The sequence below is a fragment of the Urocampus carinirostris genome, chromosome 2, assembly GCF_059441175.1.
Source record: "Urocampus carinirostris isolate Australia breed hairy pipefish chromosome 2, RoL_Ucar_1.0, whole genome shotgun sequence".
Lineage (NCBI taxonomy): Eukaryota > Metazoa > Chordata > Actinopteri > Syngnathiformes > Syngnathidae > Urocampus > Urocampus carinirostris.
This window is the reverse complement of record NC_142350.1, coordinates 67,562,008-67,581,208: the sequence shown is the minus strand read 5'-3', so window position 1 is coordinate 67,581,208 and position 19,201 is coordinate 67,562,008. Positions and strand designations below refer to the sequence as shown.

The 19,201-nt window shown below is 41.3% G+C and overlaps 1 protein-coding gene across 1 annotated transcript; it reads right to left on the bottom strand.

The window, feature by feature from the left end:
* Positions 1 to 7,307: 7,307 nt before the first annotated feature.
* LOC148373079 (autophagy protein 5-like) lies at positions 7,308 to 18,941 on the bottom strand. Its single transcript, XM_088328150.1, has 2 exons — positions 18,824 to 18,941; positions 7,308 to 8,582 (listed from the first exon to the last, which is right to left on the bottom strand). The coding sequence occupies exons 1-2, from the start codon at positions 18,936 to 18,938 to the stop codon at positions 8,446 to 8,448; spliced, it is 252 nt and encodes an 83-aa protein (XP_088184276.1). The 5' UTR covers positions 18,939 to 18,941; the 3' UTR covers positions 7,308 to 8,445.
* Between the last annotated feature and the right edge of the window lie 260 nt (positions 18,942 to 19,201).

Below are 19,201 nucleotides of genomic sequence, written 5' to 3'. Positions count from 1 at the left end.
AGCCGCAGGGTTGAAAGTTTGTGGAAAAAGTAGCGGCTTATAGTTTGGAATTTACGGTAATCATTTATGAACTATTTATCCCGGAGGGCTATGTTTACAACGTTTAATACGTTTCTATCAATGACAACAAACACAATCCAACTCATTCCTGACTTGAGCTGAAACTCAAACCAGGAGCCAGACCTGCTCATCGACGCGTCACCGTGCTAGCATGAAGGATTCCATGCTAATTCCTTCTCGTACCTGCGGCTCAGGATGCAAACGTCGGCTCTATTCTGGTAAACATTCCCCGAGTTAAAAAAACGACGTGTCTCGTTCCTATTCGTCAGCCGGCACGTGGATACCTCTGCAAGTACAGTAACCAAGTCAGACGTGGGCCCCGGTGGAGAACAGGCCCGTAAAAAACAGTGTGTCAGAAGGGACCAGACGTTCATCACCGGTTTGGGGGGGCCACAAAAACAGGTATGCGCATACACACTCGTGAGTTTGAGTCAACCCGTGAAAACGGCGCCGGTCGCACTGGCGCGATGACGGGATGCGTGACGTCACTTTAAACACAAGGACTACAAATTAGTACCTTTGTTTGGATAATTAAGGATGAAAAGTAGTGCCTTGCTGTCTTCTGGTGACACATGGTAGTGAGAAGTTGAAATCGATTGAGTAGAGAAACTAAAGGATTTAGCGGACGCAATATTTGCATTGGCAGTTTCTGAGCTCTCTGCTCTTCTTTCAAGAGTAGTTGCATTGTTTCTTTTATATAAAGGCTCTATTGAATGAGTTTAATGCTACCCTGGCTAGTGTCCTGGATTCCGTAGTGACCCTCCGGCTTAAATCACGGGCTAAAAAATATTTACAGTCAAGGTGTCATACCAACAGACCCCAAAACGGGCTGTTTTGGCTGTAAACCGCTAAATAATTCTGTACACGAAAGCTCATTAAGCATTTTATGTTCATTAACTAGACACTATGCAATTAAAAAACACACAACAAATATTAAATACCCAAAAGCTTTAGCAAATCACTTATAGCAACTTGATTAGGTAAGCTGTAGGAATGGGCGCGGTTATTCACAGGACAGGACGTGCGCGCTCTGAAGGTAAATACGTTGGTATCCAGGGTTGGGTGGGGTTACCTTTACTTCATCACTTTCAATGACTTTTGGATTACTCCGATACCAAATATGCTAATAAAAGACAAGATAAACTAAAAATGAATAAAATTACTAGATTTTGTGCAGGCTTGGGGAGTAATGGAATACATGGAACGGCAAAAATGATGTTGGCAAGCTGTTTGGATTGATTTTCATTTTGTTTCTGTTGCATTTTATGTTAGTTTTGCCGGAGATCAAAGTCAAGAGAGAAAGCTTACCACGTGTTGTGAGTCATCATTTTATTCATATTTAGTTTCTTTTGTCTTTTATTAGCATATTTGGTATTGGAGTAATCCAGAAGTAATTGAAAGTAATTCAGTTAAAGTAACCCTACCCAACCCTGTTGGTATCCTCGTTTGCAGTATTTTAAGACATTTTTACAAAAAAACTCTGCTTGCACCTTGTTTGAAAACCATTATTAGGGACAAAAATGACAATCAAAATGAGCCTCAACACAGGAGGGAGACTAATTTTAAGTGGTAGGCTCTCAAATTATTATTTTTTTAAATAGATCTTATCAAATCATCAAACATTGAAAAAAAATGTGTTGAAGGATTACCTTTCGTCTGGAGAGCAGGTGTGGAGGTTTTGTTGAATTTTGTCTTAAAATATACGAATTGTCTCTCTCTAAAAGAAAAGATATCAAAACATTATTGATTTGATGGCTCTTTGAGTCAAAAAGGTTCCAGACCCCTGGTATAATGTCACCTTTCATACAAAATACATCCTGAAGAACAAATAACCTCACCGCCGTACTTAGATTTCCCACAGTGTAAAAAAAAGCCATGCACACGCACACCTGCAGGGGGCCGTAACCGCCGTCTGTAATTATGTACGCGTCTTCATGAGAGTGTTGCGAATCAGCCAGAGGCTTGTCTGACGGGACAGTTTAGCAGTCTCATTAGTAGTGGGGGTACAAATGAGTAGCGGAGGGGGGAGTTCGCAAAGGAGGCCATTAAACCGGAGAGATGAAGGAGGAGGCGGTGCGCAACAAGACCAAGAAGCTTCAAAGCGAGCGTGTCGAAACATTCCCGCGCAGGGAATTGTTTTCCCGAGGCCGAAACTGATTTGACTCACGTTTAGAGTTCCAGAAGAGACGGGAATCGGGGATGATTTTGAGGGCGGTTTAGTTGGGGTACTACCGATGACTGACACGCAATTTTGGATGCTCGAGAGTCATCAAAAGACCAGGGATCCGGTCTGTTTGCCACGTGATGTCTGTCCCTCGAATAGGCGCCGACGGAAATAAACAAACGTCAACAAATGTGAGGAACATCCAAAGAGGATCTAAACTAAGAAATGACGCCACCGCGTGAACGAGGCGGCCGCACAAACAAAGCAGCCGTTTATTTTTGAGGGAACACGTGAAAGACGACGACAACAACCGACCCAGAGTCACGGATGTAGAAAAAAACGATTTGTGACCTGATGGTTTTTTTTCACTTTACGACAATGTGATCCGTGCTTCCCCACTAGTCCGAATCAGATATGTCGAATAGGCTTTAGTTTGTAGGGAATAGAGTGCTGATTTCTGTGTTTTTTGCATACTTATCACCAGGGTTGGGTAGGGTTACTTTGACTTAATTACTTTCAATTACCGTATTTTCCGCACTATAGGGCGCACTGGGTTATAGGGCGCACCCCCAAAAAATAGTTTTTGGTCCTATATCTTCCATAGATAAGGCGCACCGGATTATAAGGCGCTACAATGGGAACGTCGACAAAACAGTCGGATGATTCAGTCAAACTGATTACCCCCTTAACATTCCCAAAGCTTGCAAAGAAGCAAATACGTGTCGTAGACACGTGCGGATGCGGTGTCCGTACGATGTCACTTAAATGCGTCATTTCAAATATCATTCGGAAGGTTAAAGTCTTGGAATTCAAGAAATGCCAACCATTCCTTAGTTTCCATTTTCTTTTTCGCTCGCAACTTTACTGTGCATATGACAATAAACACTTGGAATTGAGTTGAATTCACTCAACTCATCACAGCAACATCAAGATCGTTCTAAAACAAGATACCGGGAAAATATAAAGCCGCATAACTCACCTAAGTTCTCACGGTCAATAATGATACGCAATCATGGTCTTCTTACAACCGTGAGTGAAGTAAATCCAGGAGAGTAGAATATTTACAAATACAGACTAATAAAACATGTTTCTTTATGGTGTACTTTAGCAAGGTTGCTAAGCTTGCTACGCCATTGCTAAACTCGGCCAATTGCAGGGTTTGTTTTGGCCATCTAGCCAATCCGAGGCTCCGAATAACTTCAGCCAATAGCGATCGATTTAACGGATGATTGATACATCTTTTTCGGCCAATTGCAGGGTTTGTTATGGCCCTCTAGCCTATCCGAGGCTCCGAATAACTTTAGCCAATAGCGATCGATTCAAATGATGATTGACACATTGGTTAGCCAATGAAACGCCGGTATATAAATCCCAGCATACACCGCGGACTACTCCACGTTCGGGGGAAAATCGAGTCGGCGGCTGTTGCGTAAGTTGCGAGACCTTGTGATTTAATGTTGAGCCATATATAAGGCGCACTGTATTATATGGCGCATGGTCAGCTTTTGAAAAAAATTAAGACTTTTAGGTGCGCCTTATAGTGCGGAAAATACGGTACTTTTGGATGACTCCAATACCAAATATGCTAATAAAAGACAAAATAAACTAAATAGGAATAAAATGATGACTCACAACACGTGGTAAGCTTTCCCTTCTGGCTTTGATCTCCGGCAAAACGAACATAAAATGCGACAGAAACAAAATGAAAATAAATCCAAACGGCTTGCCAACATCATTGTTGCCGTTCCATGTATTCCGTTACTCCCCAAGCCTGCACAAAATTTAGTCATTTTAATCATATTTAGTTTCCTTTGTCTTTTCTTAGCATATTTGGTATTGGAGTAATCCAAAAGTCATTAAAAGTAATGAAGTTAAAGTAACCCTACCCAACCCTGCTTATCACAAACAAAGTTCTCATATCATCAAACCCAAGCATATACCATATGCAGTTTTGAAATGTTGATTCTATTCTATTTACTTGCTCCCTCATATCTTTCAGATTTAATTTCGCCCTATGTTCCGGTCCGGAGCCTTCGCTCTGAAAATGCTGGTCTACTAGTGATCCCAAGAGCCAAGAAGAAATCCGCAGATTCTGGAAAGTTCCCCATTCGGGCCTTGGCGCTGTGGAATGCTCTTCCTTCTGAGATTTGATCTGCAACCTCAGTGGAAATGTTTAAATCCAAGCTTAAAACACACTTCTATTCTATAGCATATGAATAACCTAGATTTTATGTTGACAATATCTGTTTATTATTTGTTATTGCAACATCCGTTGCAGCCTGGTCATCCTGGAAGGGGGATGACCTCTTTGTGATTAAGGGCCAAACAAATAAACATGACTTGACTTGACTCATCCTGAGGTTTTTGAGTTTTTCCTTGCCTTCATGTAGGTTTTAGATCAGGGGACGGCGCCCTCTCTTGGCTGCGGCTGCATCGGGTCAGATGCAATCGACATTTCGTTCTGTGTACATTGTTACACAGAATGACAATACAAGGAAATTATTATTATTATTATTATAATAATAGTCTGTGGTTTGCAATAATCTGTGGTATGTGCAGCCCTTTGAGACTCTTTGTGATTAAGGGCCAAACAAATAAACATGACTTGACTTGACTAAGGCACAAAAAATAATAAAACCTATGAGGGCCACCTTTGGCAGCCATAACAGAAATCGAACGTTTACCATAATTGGTAACTGCCTCAGGACCAGGACAACTTGCTGCCACTGATACCAAAACAGGCTTTTAAGGGTCTGTTCAGACAAGAGAGAAGTTTTCTCTCCTAAAACGAAGAATATGGCATTATTGTTCCTGATTCCCCTTCTTAGTGACAGGCTGCGGGATTTGAAGGGCTTGATTTTCTTTCTGGTCCAGCATTCTCAACAGTTAAGATGGACATGCTGCCGTCTAGAGGAGCCTCAGGACGTCGTCCATATAACTCCTAGGTGGGGGTAACCTTTGGCCAGATGGTAATTTGAGTCCTTCAACTATTTGTCCAGCGCCAACAAGGATTATCTCAAAGAACAAGACTGGAGAAATGGTGCACCTCATTGCAATTCCCATTTCTAGTTGCTGCCACCCGGTGGTGAACTCCTGAAGGGCAGGGAACATCTGCAGATCTCTGAAGTAGGATGCTACCAAGTTTTTGATGCGTGTAGAAGAACTGCAAGGAGTAGTTGATTAGCTGGTGGGGTACTGACCCCTACGCATTTCCTGGATCAAGCCAAATGACGTGCAGGTCGGTCTTCTACCGATTGGTCCCAGATTATTGTAGCGTGCTCCACCCACCCAGGGAAATCCGGCACTCCTGCTTTTTGGCAATTAAGTGTTGCTGTAGTTGTTCTCTAGCAGGTAAATGGTCATTCTTTGGGCTAGAACTGACAAGTTGATCATTCCTTCTACGTGGAACAGGGCGATGTTTCGGAACTGGCTGATGTCGCGAGTGTTTCCTTCTTTCTAAAGGAAGACCAATAGAGCCCTTTGCCACTCTGATGGGTCGAGCTTCTTTTTCCAGGCAATTCTGGAGAGATGCCACAGTACCACAAGCATCTTGGGGCAGTTCTTATATAACTTGAAAGGAACTTCATTGGGGCTTGGTGCTGACGAGGACCTTGACTTTTTCGCGACTTGCCTGATCTCTCTAAGCTTGGGGGGCCAGGTGTTGAATTCGGGTGTTGGGACGGCAAACGTATCCTGGTGTTCCTAGTGGGCCATCTCTTAGCTGATCGCTGAACTGCCTTCTCACATGCTGTTCCAGTTGTTCTCTGGTGGCCTGGCGTGATTGAAAGGATCCTTGAAAAAGCTGTCACGCTCCTTCTGCTTCCGTTTGCTCCGCTTGTGGATGCGTTCCGCTCTAGATAGCCTTTGCCTGACCTCCTCCCATAGGACTTTCACCCCTTCTTTCTCTTCAGAGGTCGCCTTTCTCCAGCTTTTACGGAGTTGTCGGCGTCTTTTTGCAACCTAAGTGATCGCCTTCTTCGTCATCATCTTTATAAATGCAGATCATATCTCCCTTTCCTTGGTGGTCAACCTCTGCTCGGGGGTAACTTCCCCAACCCTTTTTTTGAAGGTCTGGTATATGATGTCCCTGAACATGTTTAGCTTGGCTTCAACACCTCCATGGAATCTTTCCTGTGATACGTTTATTAGGTCTCTATCCAAGGTCAGCCATACCTCTGCTTCATTCGCCTTTGGCCATTTGATATTATTCCTTTTTGCTGGTTTCTCGTGTTCCGCTTTTGGTTCTGCTCTGTGTGGGACGGTGGGTACTGGGTGTTGCTGGTCACGTTGAGAGTTGGCTTTCTTCTTCTACGCCATCTGTGCTTTCAGCAATGTTTAATCCAATCGCACTGTGGTTTTCTACTTGGCTTCTAGTCTAGTAGAAAACCAGGTATGTAAGTAGTTAAGGCCATTATTGCATGCCAAAAGTTAAATGATTGAATTTAGAATATTAATAATAATAATTTCCTTTGTATTGTCATTCTTTGTAACAATGTACACAGAACGAAATGTCGATACACCTGACCCGTTGTAGCGAGTCGATGCAGCCGCAGCCAACAGAGGGCGCCGCCATTATACCAATTAGGTATGTCTCGGCCGAGGCGCGAACCAGCGACCTCCCAGTCTCAAAGCGGGCACACTACCATCTAGGCTACTGAGCTGGTAATCATTTCAATGTAGAAAAGTTAATAAAAACATGATTAAGTCTCAGTTGTTCCTACTGCCGATGCATAAAACAAACAAATTGAAACAAAATTCAGTACAGCCATTTTCGCGTGAGGTCAACAATGATTGTTTTTAAATTAGGGTTGAACCCTTTTCCTTTATTATTTTTATTTTTTTAAAGAAAAATTGCGTTAATGTCACCTCAATTAGAAAATTACCTTAGACCTTGAGTGAAACACTTAATTCCGGTGGAAAAATGTTAACTTCTGAACAGTTTGAGTTTACCTTTGAGTACAACTGATCATATCGGACCAAATATGTGATGACAAATGAGCCTTTAATCTGTAAATTGTTGGCACCAAATAGGTCACTTTTTGTCACATCAAGGGCTTCCTTCTTGCTGGTAAATGTTTGAAAGGTATTAAAAATAAGTCTGATCCTTTATTCAAACAAGTAAGACATCTCAGCACACTAGTAGAATGGCTACGTACAAGGCAATCAGATATCATAATCTGGTCCTATAATAAGGCATTAGCATCAAGTTCTTTAACTAATGTGAAGTCATGGATAACAGTTATGATAAGGACAGAGTATTTCTGATATTAATACTACTAAAACTAGTACTCTCCGGTCTCCCAAAGTCTCGCATCAAAAGCCTGCAGCCGGTACAAAATTTGCAGAGAGGCTTTAACCTAAGACAAGCAAGTTTCATCACATGACCCCGATTTTAGCTAACCTGCATTGTGTCCCTGTTAGCTTAAGATGTGATTTTAAGGTTCTGTTGGTAGTATACCAAATCATGCATGGACTTGCTCCCTCATATCTTTCAGATTTAATTTCCCCCTATGTTCCTGCTCGGAGCCTACGCTCGAAAAACGCTGGTCTACTAGCAATCTCAAGAGCCAAGAAGAAATCCGCAGGGTCGAGAACGTTCTCCATTCTAGCCGCGGTGCTGTGGAATGCCCTGCCCACTGAGATTCGATTTGCAACCTAAGTGGAAATGTTTAAATGCAGGCTTAAAACACACTTCCATTCAATAGCTTATGAATGATGTTTACCTCAGGATGTCTCAAACGGGACATTCTGTTGTTAAATATAATTCTTGTTGATTATTTCTGTCTATTGTCTATTGATGCTTTTGCAACATATATTGCAGCCTTGTCATCAGTGAGGGGGGATTACCTCATGTGTGGATCCTTTTCAAGGTTTCTTAATTTCCTCATGCTGAGGTTTTGTGTTTTTCCTTGCCCTCATGTAGGTTTTAGATCAGGGTAATAGTAGTCTTTGCAGCCCTTTCCTGTAATTAAGGGCTAAACATAAACATGGATTGACTTCTACTAGTGTGCTATAATTTAATTTCAGTGAGGACAAAAAGCATACTAACAAATGCCCATTAAAGCTTTCCTTACCAGGGCTCAATTACTGGCCTAGGTGCAGGAATTTGGTCACCGGGGACTCCTTCTGACAAGTTCTAGAGGAACATCATGACTTCCTCTTAGCAGACAGTCTCCATGAGTGTTGTCAAAGTTTTTGCTGTTGCAACGGCGAGTCAGACTTCAGTCAGAGGGTGCCGGGACCACGCAGATGTGCAGGAAGTTGTCCGGGTGGCTCAAATGCTCGCTGAGCCACTGAAGCGGTGTCTCCACCAAGGGCTCGATGCCGTGGATCATCACCTGGTAGCGCTTATCCTCACCTGCGAGACAAAAAAAAGTGACATTGTGTCATAATTCACGACTAAAGGTGGTAGTAGCTGAGATTTTGTCTTATGAACAATGTTCCCTCTAAGCTGCGCGCGTACAAGAAAATCTAGGCAGCTCACAAAAATCAGGGCTCGAAATTGCTGATTAAGAAGCTAATTAAGTCAAAGTTACAGTGCATGAAGGTCAAAATACAAGGGTTCCCCTGATGTTGTGTTCTAAATGCAGTATTTTGAAGTTAATGTCGAAGTAGAACGAAGTTGAGTAAAGTTAGTTGAGTTTTTTCGAGAACCGGATTCTTCGGCTCGGCTCACTAAAAAGAATCGGTTCTTTCGGGTCCCAAACGGCTCTTCAGGTTGTTTTTGCTTCTTTAATCCCTACACGACCAAATATGATGTAAAATTGTGCACAAAATGACTTAAACGAAGGGGGGAAATAGAACAAAAAAGAAAAAAAATACCACAATGAAAAAGTAGTGAAAAGCTGGGAAAAAAAGCTAAAGGAAGAGAAAAAACTAAATTCAGAAAATTCAGAAAAAGACAGAAAAAAATAAAAGAAAGAAAAAAAGGAAAAAAGAAAATATAGACAACAAAAAGAAAAAAGTAACAGCTAGGAAAAAATAAACACAATGAGATTTTTTTAAAGGAATTAAAAAAATAGAAAAAAAACAGGGAACAAGAAGAAAAAGTTTGTGTTGCATTCAAATAATTTCCAATTATACCGGGTCAATCTTGTTGCCAACATTGTACTTTCACTAAAAAATGTGATTAAATACAGTTCTGTATCTGCAACCGACTAAATAAGCCCCCAAAAATGTTAGCATGATGCGACAAAAGATACCAGGAAAAAAAAGAAATGGAAATCTTGTGAAAGAATTTTTGTAAAAACAAATGACGTTTGTAGGCCATACAACCTTTGCAATAATACATTAATAATGCAAAAATTTATTGCATTGCCGAAAACTCAGCAAAATGTAACGTGATGTCAAGTTTTGGACATGTTGGATAATGACTTAGTTGCCACACTTGGGACTGCTGTTGCTCACAGTTGTTTCAAGCGTTGCTCACCGAATTGGAGGGAACGCTCAGACCCGGGGAAAATTAGAGGGAACATTGCTTGTGAGTGAGTGTGGATTCAGTTTCTTGCTTTCTTTTACTTCTTAACAGCAATAAAAAGAAACAAATCGGACGAATCTGACGAGATAGAGGGGCTACAACATCTCATTCAATAAGAATATGACACATTTCAGAAGATTGGCAACAGATTCAACCATTAAAAATACTGAAAAGATGGAAACAACCTGCAACTATGCAAAAATGTAGATGAAAAAAAAATCGACTCATCAACACCCTGCATTATCAGGTACATGATGTTGGACAGAATAGTCGTCAGAACGATCTTCTAATTCATAGAATTAAATTCAAACCACGTACATATGCAAAAGCTGGAAGGGCAACGAATTATTATTCAAAATTATTCAGATTTCTCATATTCGAGAACTCACCATAAACACCAACCTGAAAAATAAAATCTAGCCGGAGTGTGTGCATTTCAAGTATTGAACTGAATTGTCTGCCATTCATAACAAAGTAGTCAACATTGTATGCAAGGAGATGACACATGGCATTGCAGGGTTAACATGTAATTATGTATTTAAAAAGAAAAAGAAAAGACAAATTAGGATATTTACGACATAGCGCTCAGAGACTGATAACATATAAGAATACAAAAAGAATAGTGCATCGTAGCAATAGTGCAATGAAAACAAGTGCATTGCAGTAATTCACTTCCCGAAATAAGTCTATATTCTTGCAGTTTTGTGCAGTAACCAATAGCAAAAACCGAAAAAGAAAATCAGAAAATAAGTCGCAAGATAAGTTTTTAAAGTTTTGTGTGCTTGTTTAAGTTGGTGATGACCCTGGGGAAGAAGCTGTCTCTTAGATAGACAGATAAATGGATACTTTTTTCTTCCCGTAGGGAAATTCACACTTCCAGCAGTCTCCTTGTGTTGAAGAATAAAATAATAAAATAAAGATATAGAATACAAAAACACCCAATATAACGTTTTGCTATAGAGTATTTAAATAGTGCTATGGAAAATACATACTGTAAAAAAAAAAAAAAAAAATTTTAAAAAGGGGGGGTAATATGCAAATTTAGGGGTGGGGTTTAATGTGGGCTTTTACTCCCCCAGGTGGAGTTAAAGAGCCTCATCGCATGAGGAATAAATTATCTCCTCAGTTTGTCCGTGGAACAAGACTGTGACAGTCTGTCGCTGAAGCTGCTCATATTTGTCCTTCTTTTGAAAGACATCAAGTAATGTGGGCTTTTACTCCTCCGGGTGGAGTTAAAGAGCCACATGGCATGAGGAAGAAATGATTTCCTCAGTCTGTCCGTGGAACAAGACTGTGACAGTCTGTCGCTGAAGCTGCTCATATTTGTCCTTCTTTTGAAAGACATCAAGTCAAAAACGAGGTGGTCGGAGTGGGAAGAGTCTTTTATAATGTTGATGGCTGTGCTACGGTATCGCAACCTGGCAATGTCTGGGCAGAGATAAGCCGATTATCTTCTGGGCTGTGTTGATAACTCTAAAAAGAGACACTATAGAAGCCAGAAGGATAAGACTTTAAATATTTTCTTGCTTGCAAATGGGTGAAATTTAGGAAGCGACAGGACATGAACGCTGGTGTGAATCCGCGCAAGCAAAAAAAAAAGACTGAGCGAGTTGTATAAACCTGCAGCGTTTGAATAAAAACATAAAGCTGGAGTAGGTCAGCTTACTTTAGCGCTTGTGGGAGAAGATACTTGATGAATTTTGTCTGTTTGTGCCCATGCAACATCTATCGCAGACTGTCAGAAACCAGAATAGAGAGAGGGCCCGGTAGAGTAACGTTTCACAGAGTTTTATTGGGAAAAAGGGAAAGGAGGGTACACACGATCTGGAGCTCGGTGGTCGCGGGAAGCCATTCGTTCTGAATGCGGAAGTGGGACTTCCGTGACGAGCGAGGGTGGCGTCGGGGACGGAAAAACAGGTCAGCAGCCGGGGTAGGGGAGCAAAGGTGTGGTCAGGAGCCAGAAACGAGTCGAAAAGCCAGGAGACGAGAGTAGAGGCGGTCGTGGGCCAAAACGGGTCAAAAACCGGGGAAAACAAATTATACGAGGTCAGGAGACAAAACGAGTCAAAAAGCCAGGAAATAAACGGGAGCAAAAACGGGCGGGAGTCAGAGTCAAAAAGCTTGCCTATTGTAACTGAGGTTCGCAGACGGTCTGACAACCGGTAGCAGAAAGCCGGGGGTTTAAAAGGAGCACCCAATCAGCGTCCGAGGCTGCTGGCGCCAACGGAGCAGACTCAGGTGTCCCCCAGCATCAGTAATCATGACAGCAGACTGGTAGGCCTGGAAGAGGGATTACCCCCTTTTCAAGTTTTCTCATCTTCCTCATGCTGGGGTGTTTTAGTTTTTCCTTGCACTCTTGTAGGTACAAAATCATGGGATGTTGTAATTGAGACTTTGAGACTACAGTGTGTGAATAAGGGCTATACAAATGAATGTGACCTGTGACAAGGAGACTTGATCTGTGTCTGTGTTTACTGATCATAGATAGATAGATAGATCTATCTATCTATCTATCTATCTATCTATCCACCCTGGTCATATACCTCAAGAGGGGTGACCGACAGCAAGACAAACACATACAAAAAAAAAGAAAATAAAAAAGGGAAAAAGTAGCAAAAAACACACACAAAAAAAAAATTCGACCATGGCCAACCCAAATGCCCAAACACCCAAACAAGTTAAGCACTTTGGCACCCAAGTCGGGTCACGCTTTCGTCCCTCCGGATGAAACGGGACACAAGAAAGCGGCCATGTCACTCGAGTCAGGGTGACACAACACACTCTTCAGGGTCTGACAGCTTTCGCTGGTTTACCCCTGCCACATCATACAAGTGCCCTGTCCATCCCTTAGAACGCGTCCAAACATCTCACTATCCTTTCACAACACCTTTCCACTCATAGATAGATAGATAGATACTTTATTCATCCCCGCAGGGAAATTCACATTTCCAGCAGCATCCCTTCGCTGAGAACAATACAATAATAAAGCAAAAGGAATACAATATACAAATACCCAATGTGACGTGCTAATACCCACTGTAGCGTGTTGTATAGAGTATTTAAATAGTGCTACATAAAAGACACACTGCAATAAAAGTACGGTAAAATGCAATGTAGGGGGTGTGGTTTAATGTGGGCCTTTACTCCGCCGGGTGGGGTTAAAGAGCCTCATGGCATGAGGAAGAAATTTCTATCACCAACAAGATCATAGATGATGCTATTAAAACTTACTAGGCTTGTTGAGGCCATTGGCAGGTCAATATTTCTTGTACTTTCGCTTTGACTCCCTCAGTTTCGCACCATTCATCACAAAGCACAAATGCAATGAGACAGAAGTCCTCCCCGACAACGGATGGACCGTTTCGAGGTAGAGTAAGCGGTGCTTGTGTGTTCCATTTCATAATGTCAGAAACGGCCAACGATATTAAGATTAGCGAGCGAGCGAGCAGGTTTTGGTTGCTGTGGCAGTCGGGGTTTGATGTTCTTGATATGGCATGTTTTCTTCTGCCTGTGTGTTAACGATGTCAAAAAAGACAATAATAATATTCTAAAAGCACACCCCTAGCAATAAGTTCCAGAGGGTAGTGAATGATGTCTTAACTCACAGGAGAAAATTGGAGGAGGTGAAAGGAGAGTTAAACGGGGGCTTTCCTCCGCCTCTTCCCAAACAACAAAAAAGGGACATGTCGTGCTCGAGCCGATAGGAAAAAAGCTTATGAGAACCAACTTCAATGTGTCATGCGTGGGCAAAAGGTTGCTTAACAACACACCTGGAGCACAACTGAGACATTTTTCCTCAGTCATGCTGGGAATAAGCGCCTGGGAAGCCCCTTTAGTTTTTCCTGTCACACAACTTTTATCAAAAGGCATCCTTATGGATGAGCATTTCTTCCACTAAAAATAGCATTGGTCACATTTTATAACTTCTACTGCAGAGTGACCGCCCGTGTGGCGCCAGCTGCGGCTCATTGACAGATTGGCTTTCCGTCTATTTAAGCTCAGTGCTCTCTCTCACCTTTTGTCAGTCCGCCAATGAACTTCTGCAAGACGTGGGTTTTGACTCGGTCCTGTTTCTATGGGTATTTCCTGTCCGGTATTGTTCCCGTTTATTTTGTCCTACAAGTTTAATATCGGTTCCCAATTTCGTTCCTGTCGAGGTTGTCCTGTTTAATTTTGATATCCTGTTTTGATATCAAACCGGTCTGTCCGATATCTGCTCGAGCAACTGGTATCGATCTCGTCAGGCTCTGGCTTCCTATCATTCCACGCCAGACTGCTGCCTAACGTTCATGACTCCCCATTTCCCGTAAAATAAAAGGCTTGTGTGAGAAACGTCGCGCATTTGGGTCCTGATCCTGTTCTTGACAATAGCGTATTAAATACAATGTGAGATTGTATTTTTTTAAGACAGGAATCACTATTAAATGCAATGTTAGTGCTAATCATGAAACAAATTCTCTGCACCTTAATAATAAAACAAATACATATTTAGTGTATTTTTTTCAAAACTAAATTTCTTGTTGGTTTTTTTTATGAATCCATAACAATAAACACTACCCAACAGAGATTTTCAAATAACATTTTATTTTAATGGGAATAACTGATTTTAAAATCTGCTTTTTTTGTAAAATCAACACAAGATACTACGTTGTGAATACTTTTGCCTATATATATATATATATATATATATTGACAGTCGTTAATCTTATTATTCTCTAAAGTTTTAATTACATGTTTATCCTTGAGTGCCATGTGTAATCATAGATAGATAGATAGATAGATAGATATAGATAGATAGATAGATAGATAGATAGATAGATAAATAGAGATACTTTATTAATCCCGTAGGGAAATTCACACTTCCAGCAGTATCCTTGTGTTGAAAAATAAAATAACAAAATAAAGGTATAGAATACAAAAATACCCAATACAACGTTTTGCTATAGAGTATTTAAATAGTGCAACACTGTAATAAAAAAGGGAAATATGCAAATTTAGGGGTGGGGTTTAATGTGGGCTTTTACTCCCTCGGGTGGAGTTAAAGAGCCTCATGGCATGAGGAAGCAATGATCCCCTCAGTCTGTCCGTGGAACAAGACTGTTGCATATATGTTGTTATCGATGACAATAAAGACAATTCAAAGCTTCTCAAATTCAATGCCTCTACCTTGTATTTGAGGATTCAGCAGATTTTCAAATTGTTGATTTTAACGTGAAAAATTCATCAAATAAACTGGATCAGTTTCCTAGCCCTACTAAAAGTAAAACATAAGAAAGAATCCATTTAAAATGAGGTTAGAGTGATGTAAATCTTTTCAAGTACCAGAAGGCAGAGGCACAAAAACCTTAAGGAGGAGAGGTTAGATTTTTTTTGAAGGCTGCATCGCCCGGTCTCACCAGATCCTCAGACACAACACACTAGTGCCTCCCATTTGATGTGTGAAAGATCACAGAGGGACCGGGACCCCCGTGTTTGGGGTCTGAACCGGGGAACAATAGCGGCGGTGAGGCCCACCGACACCGCAAACACACGACCCGCTGGCCCTAATCCACTGCCGTCATCCCCTCCGCTATCTGCCAGACGAGGACGAGACGGCAGGAAAGGAGCACTTTCACCTTGATCAGAAGAGACAGGGACTTGATGCCAAAGACATGAAAGGGGGGGAGAAGACGAAACCTCGGGAAGAGACTACACCTGAGTGACACCTTCAAAGAGGAATAGGAGCTCCTGGATAAGGAGAAACCCAGATCGTTAACATCTGAGCCACGGGGAAAGCAAAGAGATGAGATGGACAGCTGGATAAGATCCATTCATATCTTCACAATGTTTAGCTATTGATAGTCAAGTCAAGTAAAGTCATGTTTATTTGTATAGCCCTTAATCACAAAGAGTCTTAAAGGGCTGCACAGACTACAGATTATTGCAAGCCACAGACTATTATTGCACCATCCCCTGATCTAAAACCTACATGAGGGCAAGGAAAATCTCAAAAACCTCAACATGAGGAAAATTAAGAAACCTTGAGAAGGGACTGCAAATGAGGTAATCCCCCTTCCAGGATGACCAGGCCAAAATGGATGTTGCAATAACAGAAAATACAGATATTGTCAACATAAAATATAGGTTATTCATATGCTATAGAATAGAAGTGTAATTTTTGCCTCGATTCAAACAGTTCCACTGAGGTTGCAGATCGAATCCCAGGGGGAAGAGCATTCCACAGCACCGGGGCCCGAATGGAGAACTTTCTCGAACCTGCGGATTTCTTCTTGGTTCTTGGGATCTCTCGTGGACCAGCATTTTTAGAGCAAAGGCTCCAAACAGGAAGATAGGGGGGATTTAAACCTGAAAAATATAAAGGGGCAAGTCCATGCCTATAATCTATCTACCTCGGTCATATCCCTCAAGAGGGGTGACCGACAGCAAGACAAACACATACAATAACAAAGAAAATAAAAGGGAGAAAAAAATAGCAAAAAGACACACAAAATGTTTTGGACCACCGTCAGGGTGACACAACACACTCTTTTGTTAAACAGTAGGGCCCGACAGCTTTCACTGGTTTACCCCTGCCGCATTATACGGGTGCCCAGCCCATCCTTAAGAACGCGTTCACAATCTCACTGTCCTTTCACATCACCTCTCCACTCCTTCCCATCACCAACAAGAGCTCTAGCTTCCATTATATTTAGACCTCTTTCCTGCAGTGCACTGATAACACGTCAATCGCGGCCTTCCTATTGGTCTCCTCCATTGACTTCTGCTCTGTAGATCCTCTTCAACATTCGCTCCTCATCCATCCTCTCCATGTGTCCAAACCAACCCAGTACTCTCTTATCAACACCCTTGCTCAGTTCCACGACTACTCCACTTCTGTCTTTCACAATTTCATTTCTCAATCTATCCAATCTTGTCACTCCTAACATACTCCTCAAACACTTCATCTCAAAAACATGGACTTTTTAAGTCCATGCCTGATTTTGTATAATACCAACAGAACCTTAAAATCACATCTTAAGCTAACAGGGAGCCAATGCAGGTTAGCTAAAATCGGGGTCATGTGTTTAAACTTTCTTGTCTTAGTTAAAAGCATCGCTGCAGCATTTTGTACCAGCTGAAGGCTCTTAATTTTGGACTTCGGGAGACCGGTGAGTAGTGCATTACAGTAATCGAGACGCATAGAATTTTGTTGTGGACCGACTGAAAGTGAATGGGGCGGCCCAATCTACAGCCAGACATCGCATGTATTTGTGTGTGTGGAGGCGGGCTTGCACTGTCTCCAGCGAGCAGGTGAGTCTGCTGCGGGTCGTCTGTCTCGACAGATTCATTGTGTCCTTATCTACTTCCCCTCCTCTGTGTTTAGACTGCCGCTGCTTCCTCTCATCTTTATTTGGGCCACACATGAGCGCCTCCACGTGCACATTTTGCATTGATTTACTATTTAAATGGGGGCCCGTAAGAAGAGAAGCAATGTGAGCAAGTGCAAGAGGCAGAGGAGGGCTTGAAGAACACCAAGCTTCAGTAGTAATATTAATTATTGAAAAAAAAGAAAAGAAAACCATCTTAACGGTGGTCTGTACAGCCCTTTGAGACGTTTTGAGATTAGGAGAAAAATAAAGAAACAAATAAATGTGACTTGATTACACTTTTGCCAGTGTGAGAAACTCATGAGAAAAAGTTAGCGGACAGAAGTTGCCTGCCCAGCCATAAAGTTGCCCGCCCCATTGTTCACAACTTGAAACACAATAAGACGACTCATCGCAAAAAAACAACAACATTGTTGCAAAGTATTAGGGATTGATCATCAGAATATATAACAGAACAACACTTTAAAACTACGTTTATTATAAATCTACTTATAGCATTTATTGCATGTATATGACAACGCTGTTTTCCATCTGCCATCAGTATGTACGTATATTTACTATTCTTCATTCATGAAATGTTTGCTACAAGCCACGTGAACTCCTCTTTCCACGATGCTTTTAATGTATGTTTACGTTTTGTAGCGTCATCAATTTTGTCAGCTTCTTTTGAATCTTTCTTCTGGGGCTGAGGTTTTGGCGTCTATTCCTAACCACTTCGCCATTTTTCTTGAGTTCTCTGTGCGTCTACTTTGGAAAACAATATGCAAATGCACGACCTTATAATGCTCGAGAGAGTCCGGATGCACGAAGTTATTCAATGCAGGCTTCTGATTGGCAGCCGCGTATGCAAATTTCCAGACAAACCGAAATTTCCTAACCTAACAAAGATTTCGAAATCGGAATAAAGCAAACGTTTGATTGTGAAAATAAATAAATAAATAATAAAAATATATATATATTTTTTATTTTTCTTATAAAAATTGTCGGCCACCCGGGCGGAGACGTTTTGTAAGTTGTACGCCCGATGTAAAAGATGCACACCCAGGGCGTCCGGGCAGACGTTATTTCAGACACTGCTTTTGCAAATAAGGGGCTCGCTTTAAAAAATATTTCTATTTGTTTGAGCCCTTTCAAATGCATTGTACCTTGGAAGGATGAGGGATGGGTACGGCTACAAAAATACTGTATTTATTCATATATAACGCACACCCCTAATTTTTATATTAAAAATTGGTAGAAAATTTTTAATATAAAAAGTTTTACTTTCTTAGCTCACACTACACGTTGAATGCACTGGGAATCAACCCTTGCTCACAGCAGTGAGAGCGACAAATCATAACGACTAAAACAACTAATGCTATAGATGACACATGAAAAGGCGTTACATCTTATCATCAGACCATTTTTATTCCCGGTACCAATTTAAAATTGACAATGCATTTTTAAGGTCCTTCAAAGTCCAATTCATCAGCAGATACACCAAAGAGTTGTTTCCCCTTGTCATGCTTTTTTGTTTTTAATTTACCATATTTTTTAGAATGACTTTTTGTTTTCTCCATTCTCTGGCACTGTTACTAAAAATAGTGCGGTAATGACCTTATATGTAATGCCTTTTCATATGTTATTTATATAACTGGTTGTCCAGTGCTTGGGCTTTGGTGCGGTTTCCGCGGTGACCTGGGTTCGATTTGTATGCATCTTGTGGGAAAAATAAAGCAGTACAATGTCTGCTAATTTAATACGTGTGTTACATACCCTGATTGGCTAACGCTGCGGGGTACATCTCTTTAAGCAGGTCACCCAGCGTGTGAGGGTTGCCTTCAGGTGAAACGGGCCGGAAGAGTTTCTGGATGAAGGGCCGGTCACCCATCGTCTGTGAAAAATGAATAATTGAAAAGAGTGATGTGGTGGAAAAGTGAAATTTTAAAAGAAATATTTGAAACAGGTCACATTGCCGCATGTATGGAGCCAGACTGCGTGACCAGCCAAAACACTTAAAAAGTGTTGACTTTTTTTTGTTATTTTGACCATGAAAGAATCAGAAATCATCTTATGAGTGGTTACTATTGGCCTTTTATATCAGAACAACCCAAACTTTCAATATTTGGCAGTATCTCCCATAAATATGTGTTA

What these genes read in the sequence shown, in the direction of transcription:
- LOC148373079 (XM_088328150.1), bottom strand. Translation starts at nt 18,938, where the DNA reads ATGGGTGACCGGCCCTTCATCCAGAAACTCTTCCGGCCCGTTTCACCT. An exon ending in CGCAGCGTTAGCCAATCAGG is followed by an intron (nt 8,583 to 18,823) that starts GTATGTAACACA and finishes TTTGTCTCGCAG; the next exon opens with GTGAGGATAAGCGCTACCAG.